Source organism: Salvia splendens, chromosome 8 (assembly GCF_004379255.2).
Source record: "Salvia splendens isolate huo1 chromosome 8, SspV2, whole genome shotgun sequence".
Taxonomy (NCBI): Eukaryota; Viridiplantae; Streptophyta; class Magnoliopsida; order Lamiales; family Lamiaceae; genus Salvia; species Salvia splendens.
This window is the reverse complement of record NC_056039.1, coordinates 32,772,460-32,785,048: the sequence shown is the minus strand read 5'-3', so window position 1 is coordinate 32,785,048 and position 12,589 is coordinate 32,772,460. Positions and strand designations below refer to the sequence as shown.

General features: G+C 35.7%; 2 protein-coding genes and 1 long non-coding RNA gene across 3 annotated transcripts; all 3 read right to left on the bottom strand.

Moving 5' to 3' along the window:
• Positions 1-245: 245 nt before the first annotated feature.
• Positions 246-3,105, bottom strand: LOC121744992 (cytochrome P450 CYP72A219-like). The gene is made up of 5 exons (XM_042138721.1): positions 2,777-3,105; positions 1,806-2,023; positions 1,471-1,715; positions 983-1,367; positions 246-816 (listed from the first exon to the last, which is right to left on the bottom strand). Exons 1-5 carry the CDS (start codon positions 3,045-3,047, stop codon positions 385-387), a joined length of 1,551 nt encoding a protein of 516 aa, XP_041994655.1. The 5' UTR covers positions 3,048-3,105; the 3' UTR covers positions 246-384.
• A 5,051-nt stretch (positions 3,106-8,156) lies between these two features.
• Positions 8,157-10,753, bottom strand: LOC121743681. Its single transcript, XR_006038319.1, has 4 exons — positions 10,390-10,753; positions 10,207-10,297; positions 8,956-8,987; positions 8,157-8,368 (listed from the first exon to the last, which is right to left on the bottom strand). It is a non-coding gene; the product is annotated as an uncharacterized LOC121743681 (long non-coding RNA).
• A 1,087-nt stretch (positions 10,754-11,840) lies between these two features.
• LOC121746109 (probable carboxylesterase 2) lies at positions 11,841-12,272 on the bottom strand. Its single transcript, XM_042140029.1, has one exon. It carries the CDS (start codon positions 12,270-12,272, stop codon positions 11,841-11,843), a length of 432 nt encoding a protein of 143 aa, XP_041995963.1.
• Between the last annotated feature and the right edge of the window lie 317 nt (positions 12,273-12,589).

The following is a 12,589-nucleotide window of genomic DNA, read 5'->3' as shown; positions in this document are numbered from 1 at the left end:
ACCACTTGTCATCTTACACGAATAGAAATTACTATGACTATTGTAGTTTATTTAAACCTATCCATACCCACAAAAATTTAAACGACGTGCGTGCTTCCTTTTTAGAACGCTGAATATGTCAACCAAAACACTATCACTAAAGTCCATTTATTCAATTAATGCATATCATAATTCATTTAATAGTTTAACCTTTCAATGCTTTCTTTACCAACAAATAAACACAAAATTTGCAGCATTGCCATGGGTTTACCTAATTAAACTATAGTATTAAAATCTAATGAACATAAATTCAGAGTCGATGAATTTAGACATCATACACGCCCAAGCCAGCGAGTAACGGTAAACGGCCTACTTAACATCCAAGTTCCGACCGGTGCAAACCCTTTATAGTTTGTTAAGAATCAAATGCGCGCCGCGTTGAGGTTGTACAGTCACCACTTGGTGAGGCGCATGCGAATACGAAGGAGAAAGCTCAAATGAATAACGCTTCAGGATCATAGCCATTGCTATTTTAGCTTCCAACATAGCAAAGTTCTGCGCGATGCATATCCTCGGGCCCCAACTGAACGGGAAGTAGGCCAGTGCCCCCGCCCCCTGCGCCACCTTAGGCACGCCATCTCTAAACCTCTCCGGATTGAATTCCTTTGCGTCCTCGCCCCATATTTTGGGGTCGTGATGCAATAAAATCAAGGGCAGCATAAGCTGCACTCCTCCCGGTAGAGTCACATTCCCTAACCTGACTTCTTTGTGCACCCTTCGCATTATCATAAACGCAGCAGGGTAGAGTCGTAGCACCTCCTGCAGGATCATGCCTACCTGTACACATTCGCAAAATAACGTACTCTCTATATCCCACTTAAACAGACACATTTCTTAAAATAGAAATATCAGTCTATATCCCACTTAAAACAACACTGCATAAAATCTCGTGCAGAAAAAGAAATGCTTCAGTTTGAATGGGATGCAGGGAGGTATTACTTACAATTTTGAGGTGGTTATTCAGTTGTTGATAATTAGATTCTCCTTCGTTGAAATTTTGCAGAACCTCGTCCCTTGCCCGAGTCTGCCATTCTGTGTGCTTGCTCAGTAGAACCATTGTCCAGACGAGCAGAGACGCGGTTGTCTCGTGGCCTGCAAAGTAGAAGAGTTTGCATTCTTCGATGACTTCATCCATGCTCATTCCGTGCTTAGTTCCATGTTGTTTGATTTCTTTGGAATTGGATTCGAGTAGTAATCCAAGTAAATCTTCCTTGCTAGCTTCCCCTGCTTCCATTGCCTTGATTCTTCGGTTGATTATATCGAGCAGAGACGATTTCACTTCCTTCGCGATCTCTTTCACTCTCTTGTTATTTTTTGTTGGCAAAAATCTGTGCAGAGAGAGGAACAAAGAAACATAACACAAATGTATTGAAATCAAGAAGTTACGACTAACGAAAACCGATGCACAGATTGCGGTTGAAGAAACAGTACCTGTATCCTGGGATGTAAACAGATCGATTCGCTAGCGCAATATGTTGAGCTAATTCTTGTTGTAGTTCAAAGATCTTGCTTCCTTCCAAATAGCTACTCCCAAACGCAGTTCTTGAAATCACATCGCTCGTCAATTTCTGAAGATAAGGCCACACATCCACCTCACAACATCCTTTACTTCCCACAATCTCGTCCCATTTGCTTAACATATCATCACAGCTCAAGTAGAACGATGGAACCATATGCTGTTTGTTTATATCAAAACGGACAAGAATGAAATTGGTTGTATTCGACAATATATACCTAATGTTCATCATAGACTAGATGGATCCTACCTCAAGTTTATTCACATGAAATGCAGGATTGATGAGTCTTCTATGCTTGGCCCATTTATCCGTTTCGAGCGTTACTAGTCCTTTACTCATCAGCCTAACAAAGGGGCGACCGGGAAGCTTTTGAAAAACAATGCTCTTTGACAGAACTTCTCTTACAAGTTCTGGTTTCATCACAACAATTGCAGGGGTTGGTCCAAACCATACAAAGCATTTCTCACCTGCAGTTTCAATATTTGGCCACCAAGTTCGTCAGCTAAATGTTACGGATCAAATAAGAGAATTCATCCCAAAGACTAGTCTATCAGGGGACAAACTTGTCGACAAGTTCATAAGCAAAATGTTACGGATCAAACAATAGAACTCATCCCGAAAACTAGTCCATCAGGAGAAAAAGCTCGCCACCAAGTCAGAAGCAGAATGTTATGGATCAAACAACAAGAATTCGTCCCAAAAACTAGTCTATGAGGAGAAAAAGTTTCCTTCAAACTAACACACCAACTGTTACGGATCAAACAAGAGAATTCATTCCAAAAATCTATCGGGAGAAAAAGCTTGGCACCAAGTTCATAGGAATTAGGAAGAATGTTAAGAATCAAGCAAGAGAACATAATTCAACCCAAAGATTAGTCCACCAGGAGAAAAAGCTTGCCTATTCAGACCAAACAAAAGAAATCATCCCGTAGACTAATCTATCGGGAGAAAAGGCATGCCATGGATCAAACAAGTGAACCAATCCCAAATAAAACTAGTCTTTTAGCATAAAAAAAGCCTATTCAGACCAAACAAGAGAATTCATACCATAGACTAGTCTATCAAGAAAGAAAGCTTGCGCAAGATCAAATAAGTGAACTTATCCCGAAAAACTAGTCTGTCAGGATAAAAAAAGCCTATTCATGCCAAACACGAATACCATGACAGTTTCTAACAATCAGATAAACTAATTGATAAAGATTGAGATTGAAGTGCAGTACCATATTTGTTGAGAGCAAAATGAAAGATGGGGATGATTCTGTGGGAGAAATCATGGGAAAAACTGATGGGTTTTGAGGTGGCTTCTTTGGTCATCCGTCTCATGTCTTTCATGTCTCCGAACAAAATCCGGTAAGAATTTCCGGTGAAGCCCTGCTGCCGGAGGCGTTTCTCGAGGTTTCTTGGTGTGAACCACACCCAGTTCAAGATTTTGGAGACGTATATGAATAGGACAATGGCGGAGAGTGTCTGTAAGCAGGTGAAGAAATCCATTTTTAGTTTGAACAGAGCACACTGATTGTGTGAGCTTTGTAGATAATGAGAGCAGAAAATGACAATATTGAGTTCATGAACTTCGGAAAAGTCCATTTTTTATTTTTTTATTTCGGTGATGATAAGGACAAGTATTTAATGAACATTTAGATTTATGCGATTTCTAGCTTATTTCATTTAGATATTTCAAAATAAGATATAGTTGAATTTGTTTTGAGTAAAGCCATTTCCATAGTTGTCCTTGTCCCGCGATGTAAATCCTCATTTATTAATGAGTAAAGGTCAAAATTGGTCCTGAACATATGCTCATTTTATCATTTTGGTCATAAACATTATCTTTTGAATTTTTTGGTCCTGGACATTTCAAATCGGATCACAATTGGTCCTCCGTTAACAATTCCGTTAATATTTAACGGTCAACGATTTTAATCACAATTTTGACCAACTTAAACAATTTTTAATTATTTAATCATCAAAAAAAAAAAATTTAAATAAAATCATAAATAATTTGATTATTTAAAAATTGTTTAAGTTATAATAAATAATTTATGATTTTTTGATGATAAACACAATTTTGACCAACTTAAACAAATTTTAAGTATTTAATCATCAAAATTATTATTTTTAAATAAAATCATAAATAATTTAATTATTTAAAAATTGTTTAGGTTGTAATAAATAATTTATGATTTTTTGATGATAAACACAATTTTGACCAACTTAAACAAATTTTAAGTATTTAATCATCAAAATTATTATTTTTAAATAAAATCATAAATAATTTAATTATTTAAAAATTGTTTAAGTTGTAATAAATAATTTATGATTTTTTGATGATAAACACAATTTTGACCAACTTAAACAAATTTTAAGTATTTAATCATCAAAATTATTATTTTAAAATAAAATCATAAATAATTTAATTATTTAAAAATTGTTTAAGTTGGAATAAATAATTTAATTTTTAAAAAATTATTTAATTATTTCTAATAAATAATTTATGATTTTATTTAAAAAAATAATTTGGATGATTAAATAATTAAAAATTGTTTAAGTTTGTCAAAATTGTGATTAAAATCGTTGACCGTTAAATATTAACGGAATTGTTGACGGAGAACCAATTGTGATCCGATTTGAAATGTCCAGGACCAAAAAATTCAAAAGATAAAGTTTAGGACCAAAATGATAAAATGAGCATATGTTCAGGACCAATTTTTGCCTTTACTCTTTATTAATAGTTCCGTCATCAAAAATAGAAATATTTAAAATAGTATAGATTTTAATGCAAAGTTAATAAATTAAAAAAAATATAAAAAGTATAGATTTTAATGTAAAATTAATAAAGTAAGAGAAATATAAAAAGTAAAATGTTTTACTGGAAAATAAGTCATTTTTTTCAAAAAATATTTTTAAAAGACTGATTTAAAAGAAACGAATTTCTATTTTTGAAAGATTAGGAGTATAAATTATTTGACTTTATGTGATTGTTAACGTTGAAACTTTATGTGATTGTTAACGCTGAAAAATATGATAAGAATCAAGTCAATTTATAACAAACTTACTAGATACTACTCCTATGACATTCATGACATAATACATTTTGTACTTTTATATTTTGTTAATATTTTTGTTAGGCATATTAAATGAGTACCGTTGAAGTAATACATAAACATGTGTATACGTTGCGTACGTATAACATCAGTATATGGTAATTGTAAGTATACTCCCTCCGTCCTCCTTTAGTAGTCCCAATTGAGTTATGAAAGAGTTTATAAAATGTAAAGAAAAGCTCGTGAAGGAAAATAGTGGAATTTGAGTCTTATTTGTATATACTACCCGTCTCACATTTAAACTATTTCCATTTTGGTTCGTCCCTTAAAAATAGAAACTTTCTAAACTTTTAGTACTTTTCTCTTCCTCTGCCTTACCTTACCAATTTTTTCATCCGTCTAAAATGATCAAAATCCAGATTTTATAAGATGACCTAATAGTTGATTAATAATAACCTTCCGTATTTTTGGTTAATTATTGACATCATATCTCCTAATCTTAGTGCTACAATTTAGCCTGCATTTTTTTTATTAAGATGTACTCCCTCCGTCCCCAAAGAATATGCACTTTGGGATCGGCATAGGTTTTAATGTAAAATTGGTAAAGTACGAGAGCGGTAGAGAGAAAAAGTAAACAAAGTATTGTTAGTGGAGAATGAGTCTCACCCCATTAGAGAAAAAAGACTTTCCAAAATTAGAAAGTGCACATTCTTGTGGGACGGACTAAAAAGGAAAGAATGCATATTCTTAAGGGATGGAGGGAGTAGTATTTTATTTTGATCTTTTCTCAAGAAAGATATATACATAGAATTGTACTCAAATGATAACGCATGCAACAACAAATAACTTAACCGTGTCCATCCATTTTTGCGGATCAACGGCTAGCATACTGCCTGCTTAAATTTCAGATTATACTAATCATAAGGGTAGATTTGTCATATCGATCCTTTACGGGAATTCCTATTTTATCACCTATGCATATTGTGTGAGGACTGAGGAGTATCTTTTTCTTGATTATTCCGTTTTTACACAATCATTTTTCTAAAATTGTTAGAATTCGCTTGTTTTATCATTTTTTCAGACAAAAACTGTTAATTCGTGGTGATATCATATCAAGTCATACTTTGATACGATTCTTATTATTATTATTATTATTCTTATTATTATTATTATTATTATTATTATTATTATTATTATTATTATTATTATTATTTAGTTAGTTAATTATGAATTTGCATATCTTTTTTCATATCTTTTATCTTGCTCATTAAGTTAGTATCCACTATTATAAATAGTGGACATTGTTAGTCATTTTGATGAATTCAAGAAATATCAATTCAGTTTATCATTTATCGTTACATTATCTTTTATTGTACTTTATTTTCCGCAAGTTCATCTCGTCAAACCCTAATTGACCGAGAACCCTAGGCTGCTCGACGGGAGGATCCCGCGAACGAACCTAACCCTTCTCCGGCGACTTCGCGCTACCGGAACTGATACGAGTACCCTCGTATCATCTGGTGCTTTCATTGAGAGCTCATCCTCCGTATTTCCGCCATCATGTCATACACCTACACTGACTACGTCCATCGCCAGTTCAATAGACCGTTCCTCTCGCCACTGCCCATGCCGAGCCCCACATCGTGTTGGTACCTCCAGAGCCAGAACGTGGAATTTGGATACTCCTATCCAGACTCGCCATTGTTATATCCGCAACCTCCCTATCAACCGGATTGGCAATGTCTCCCAACGACCAACGATGTCGGCCATATGGAGCCTCTCAACATGCCACGTGATCTAGTGACGCCGGAATCTGAACCGAACCTAACAGTGGTTGCCTTAGCTTCACAGCTCGAGCGTTTGACTGCTACTGTCAAGCAACTGACGTCTCTGATGGATGCAAACAAACGCTGCCTGGGCGATCCACACCGCGACACGACCTCCACCAGACCCTACAGCCAGTGTCAAGTACACGGAGCCGGTATCGTGTCCCCTACCACAGATGAGCGCCGCCGCCCCAGGTGATCTCCATCACGATCCATCTAGAAGCTCGTTGCCTGTTGTCGTTGCTATCTCGCCTCCACCATCCACAATATCTCTGTCGTGCGACTCCAATTTTGGGTATGACTCGATGGAATTAATTGTCGTTGACAATGATAAAGAGGAAAAAAATGTTATTCATTCTAGTGTTGATGTTAGTGGACCAATTTATGGTAGTAAAGATGGCATAGATGATCCATGTAATGTTGTTTTTACTTGCCGAGAACCTATACATGTGGTAGAGCATAACAGGTTGGATTTTACAATGTTGCGCAACAAGATTGATTCTTTTTTGTTGAAAGAGGACGAAGATGGTTCCATTGAGGATATGAAGAAGTTGATTCCTCCGCAAAATGACACTCTATGCTTGAGCATTCGTGGACGCATTGATACAGAGAGACGCTCAACTATTCGGTATATGTTTGACCCAGGAGGATTCCTCGACACTCATCGTTGCTTCATGGTGCCCACCTTGAGGACAAGGTGGATTTCAACCGTGGGGGAGTTGATACGATTATTATTATTATTATTATTATTTAGTTAGTTAATTATGGATTTGCATATCTTTTTCATATCTTTTATCTTGCTCATTAAGTTAGTATCCACTATTATAAATAGTGGATATTGTTAGTCATTTTGATGAATTCAAGAAATATCAATTCAGTTTATCTTTTATCGTTACTTTATCTTTTATTGTACTTTATTTTCCGCAAGTTCATCTCGTCAAACCCTAATTGACCGAGAACCCTAGGCTGCTCGACGGGAGGATCCCGCGAACAAACCTAACCCTTCTCCGGCGACTTCGCGCTACCGGGACCGATACGAGTACACTCGTATCATACTTCCAATCGAGTTACTGTATTTTGCAAACTGGAATAGACGACATGGATTTGCTAAGTATGTTTAACTTTCTACTTAATTGAAGATCTGAAACCATTATTAACTAGAGTAGTTAATTGGTCCTATCACTACAAAAAAAGGTGTTTTTCAAGCACTAAAATGCTTGTAAATAACCAAATATGCTTGCAAAACGTCATTGTGCAAGCACTTTGCGAGCACGAAGGGTGCTACCCATTCGGCTCGTTGCAAAAATTGCAAGCACTATATAGCAAGCACATGCTGAAAACTTGCGAGCACATTGACCAGTGCTCGCAAAATGGCTTTCAAAATTTGGTGGTCGAATTATTACTTTACAAGCACCTTTTTTGCTCGCAAATATCCTAGAACCTCTCTTGTGTTCGCAATGTGCTCAAAATTAAACCCATTTTCTAGCTTATTTGCAAGCACAGTTGTGCTCGCAAATTGATATTTTTTTCAGAAAATTCTATAATTTTTTTATTTATCAGTATTGTTTTTTTCAAATTAATATTAGTGTTTATTTTTTAAAAATTATATGAAATTAATCAAAAGAATAAAAAAAAATCAAATTTTACATTAAAAAAAAATAACTATTTTTTTACAACCAAACAAATGATTTGAATCTTCCAAAATGATAACTATCAAGCCACGATTTTACAACTTAGAAACTATGAAGCTAGAATAGAAAATATAAATGTCAAAACCTAACACAAGCTAAATCTATTCACTTCTTCTCATCTCTTGAACTTTTTGACTAAGGACCTTTACCAGCTGTCGTATTAACATAACCTAAGTTTAGGATCAAGAAAATACTTCAGATGCGCATTGATGTATTTCTTGTCGTTATTCTAAGCGCAACTCCTCTCGTATTTCCTGTGATAAGAAAATATTTACATCAACAAACAAATACATGAGTTGATGCAATATAACTTTCTTTCATCAACGTTTGTAGTTCTCTTATATTATGTATACCACCCATCCTTGAACGTGTGTATATTATGGAACGAGTCATACACACAATCTATCGTTGAGATTCCTCTCTCGGCAGCCTATTTATCCAAGTATCAGCAGTTAACAATTGCATAAAAATTAGTATATCACTATTAAATGTAAATATCTGAAACTTTAGCAAGACCTCAGATACAAGTAGGAACATTTGAGTAATGAAATATCCAATGTAGAATTAAAAGATTGTGTAGAAGAGTAAAGTGTTATGATATATGAATTATGTATCGTCTAACTCTAGCTTGTCCGCACTAGTTAGATAGTATGTGGACAGAGTAAAGGGAGAAAACATCATTTGCTATACATCTATAGAGATCAATATTGCATCAAACATAAATATCAGGTGTAGGTTTCAACTAATTTAGCCCTAAACAAAATATAGAATCCAAAATAACATGTGTTTCCATGAACCAAGGATGTTAAAGCATGAATACTAAAAAGATTTCTATGTTTACCTGCAGTGCGAAAAATGGCTCCAGAAAGCAAGCTGCAAAACAAAGAAGATCAAACACTTAGCAACTGTAAAACATGAAATAATGGAAGCAAAACCTCAAAGCCAACATCAACAAGTGATATTACAACAGAAAAGGCATAGCCAAGGATCCATACTACAACAGTTCATATGCAGTCAAATGTTCAAATCAATACATGTGGTAAAACTATACGAGAAGAATTTTATTTGGTGCTTGTCCTTTTAAGGCAATATGGAGAAGAACAATCATCATGAACGTAAATCTACAATAAAGTAGTGAATAGTAGGAATTATTCATACCAGTAACATATACTCTATTACTATATCTGGCCCTTCCTTCATTTTCAGTTTCTTTTTCTCTACTAATGTTTGGAAAACTAATTCTAGCACTATGTTTAATGAGAAACATATGCGATATACCAAAATAACAACATGAATGTGCTCTATATTTTTGTATTTCAATATAACTACAGTGAGATCAAACCAATAACATAGCACAAAACTACTTTCATGTTGCACAATATACCAAAATAGCAACTTATTGTTCCCTTATTCTCTTTTTTTTCACTTTTCATTCATGTCATATTAGTATCATCGAATCAAGAAAGAAAGAGGAGAGCACCAAACACACACTTGTTGTCTCAATTATAATCCCGAGGTTTATTAAAGGTTGATCTACTTAACTTTTTTTAACAATAGAAATAGTGCTGACTTAAACTTTCTTTATCCAATTAAGCCTTCTTGCTCTAATTTCATCCATGTTCTGTTGCAGAGAAAAAATCTACTATTATCTTAAGAAAAATTCTACGCATTTACTTAGCTTGTCAAGCATAGCAACAAAATAAACTCTAAAATGCTTAAAAACTAGAAATATCAAAGAAGATCCAGAACACCAGCAACAAACACCTAGAAAATACATCGCATAAGCATAATTTTCTACTCAATAATAGAGTATCCGAAAGACAAAAAAAGAAAAAGAAAACACATACACACTCACTGCATTAGAACACACATACACACATAATGGAAATAAAGTGAAATGAATTGAAATTTACCGCCAACACCAGAAACAACTATGTGACCATTAAGAATGTAAGTTTTTTTGCGATTACAGCTTACTAGGGCATCCAGTGATGCTGGCATTGGCGAGGTTACAAGCAGTTTGCTGAATATCAAACAAATAAAACACATTGAAAGCAGTTTATGAATGCACTTCTTCGTGCAGCTCAATTACCTCAGCACGTGTTTATGAATTCGAAGAAAATCCAGAGAAAATCAGAGAAATGTGATCCGACGAATTGGAGAAAATCCAACAAACCTTGCTACTGAAATTGGAATTGAATTTGAAGAAACGTAAAGAATCAATATAAATTAGAGCGATAAGCAGCTAAATAATTCAGCAAGAGAGAGACCTCACCGAAGAAAAGCTGAAAGCTGTTGCTGGCGGAGCAGGAAGCCAGCGGCGGAGCAAGGGCGACCGGTGGCAAAGCCATAGTCCGGCGGTATAGCAAGGGCGACCGGTGGCAGAGCAGGACACCGGCGGCACGAAACGAGAATTTGGGAATTTGAGAAATAGAGAAATGCGAAGAGAGAATTTGGAAATTGGAGAAATGGGAAAAAGAATTTGAGGAAAAATTAATAGGGTTTGAAATGCAGAGACTTGGGATGTCAGCCCAAATAATTGGCGGGGGATTTAAAATATTTGCAAGCTCAACTCATAGGTGCTTGCAAATTATCCCACAAATTTCTATGAAAAAAGAAAGCATACGTTTGCAAGCACTGTTTGCTTGCTATACTGCGAGCACAAGAATAATTACTCGCAAATGTACTTGAAATATATTTTGCAACCAATATTTTGCATTTTACTCGCGATTATGCTTGCAATTCTTCCAGAATTTGTAAGCACTACATGTGCTTGCAAATTGGTGCTTGAAAATAGACATTTTTTTGTAGTGTATAAAATTGATGATATTATGAACATGCTTTTTTCTCATTTTTCCGTTAATTGATCGTATAGTATTGTATTGATGATTTTATTTTACGTACGTAAGTAAAAAGTTTGGAGGCTGTTATCCTGTGACTTAGCACGTAGTGTTATTCCAATTAATAGCTTCAATTTAAATCACAATTCACCATCAAAGAAACCTATACTTCTGTCATGTCGGATACTCTTTATTCGATCAAGTATAATGTGAAAAAAGATGACATTCAGCTAAAGGTTCGACGTTCTTCCAAGAACAAACTTAAAAAGAACAAGAAAAGTCCCGAGTGTCAAAGCCTTAATAGTTTGTTAAGAACCAAATGCGTGCCGAGTTGAGGTTGTAAAGCCACCATGTAGTGAGGTGCATGCGAATATGAAGACGAAAGCTCAAAGGAATAACGCTTCAGAATCATAGCCAATGCTATTTTAGCTTCTAACATAGCAAAGTTCTGCCTGATGCATATCCTCGGGCCGCATTCGAACGGGAAGTAGGCCAGTTGCCCCGCATTGAACACACCTTCTCTAAACCTCTCCGGATTGAATTCATTCGCATCCTCGCGCCCCATATTTTAGCGTGGTGATGCAATAATATCAAGGGCAGCATAAGTTGCACTCCTTGAATAGTGGGTCCACTGACTTAAAAATGAAATAAAGTAATAAGATTTTAAATGGACGGTCAAAAATGATAAAAATGAGATTATAAATAGCCAAAGAGTATTAAATTATGTAGACTAAAGTCTCAAAATGGTCCTTAACATATTGCGTTTTTTTTATTTTGGTCCAAAACATTATCTTTTAAATTATTCGGTCCCTCACATTTGAAATCGGATCACATTTGGTCTATTTTGGATGGTTCCATCAAATTTTTGACGGTTTTAATTACCAGGTCACAAATCTGTCACTAATCCGTCACTAATCCAACCACTTCTTGAACTCCACAGGCCCTCGCCCTCGGCGATCCACTTGAGAGCGCGCCATGAATCCTCAAACGCGATTGGGAGCGGGAATTCAGGGGCTAATCGGTAATTTACCGAGACGGCGACGACGTTGGCTTGAGTAACTAAGTGATTGAGGTGCTTATGATAGAGCGGGGAGAAGGCGGATTCGACGATGAAGCAGCCGCCGTGGTAGTAGACGAGAAGCGGGAGCTTTTTGGTAGGATCGGCGTTGGGCGGGAGGTAAATCCGGGAGGAGAGGTTGATCTCCACCGCGATTTCGACGTCCTTGGATTTGACGCCCGTGGCTGGATCTAGTGAGGGGGGAGCGACATCTTTGCCGACTGCGATGGAAGGGAAGAGTTCATGGAGAATTTCGTCCATTGATGATTAGTATTTTTGTTAGTTTCTCACTGGGATTATCATTATGGTAATCACTGGGATTTGTGACGGATTGGTGACGGATCAGTTTCTCTCGGTTAGTGACGGATTAGCGACGGATTTGTGACCCGGTAATTAAAACCATCAAAAATTTGACGGAACCGTCCCAAATTGACCAAATGTGATCCGATTTCAAATGTTAAGGACCGAATAATTCAAAAGATAATGTTTTGGACCAAAATCAAAAAACGCAATATGTTAAGGACCAAATTGGGACTTTAGTCAATTATGTATTAAGATATACTGTCATTCTTTGTACT

What these genes read in the sequence shown, in the direction of transcription:
- LOC121746109 (XM_042140029.1), bottom strand. Translation starts at nt 12,272, where the DNA reads ATGGACGAAATTCTCCATGAACTCTTCCCTTCCATCGCAGTCGGCAAA.
- LOC121744992 (XM_042138721.1), bottom strand. Translation starts at nt 3,047, where the DNA reads ATGGATTTCTTCACCTGCTTACAGACACTCTCCGCCATTGTCCTATTC. An exon ending in TTTTGCTCTCAACAAATATG is followed by an intron (nt 2,024 to 2,776) that starts GTACTGCACTTC and finishes TTGAAACTGCAG; the next exon opens with GTGAGAAATGCTTTGTATGG. An exon ending in TTCATGTGAATAAACTTGAG is followed by an intron (nt 1,716 to 1,805) that starts GTAGGATCCATC and finishes ATAAACAAACAG; the next exon opens with CATATGGTTCCATCGTTCTA.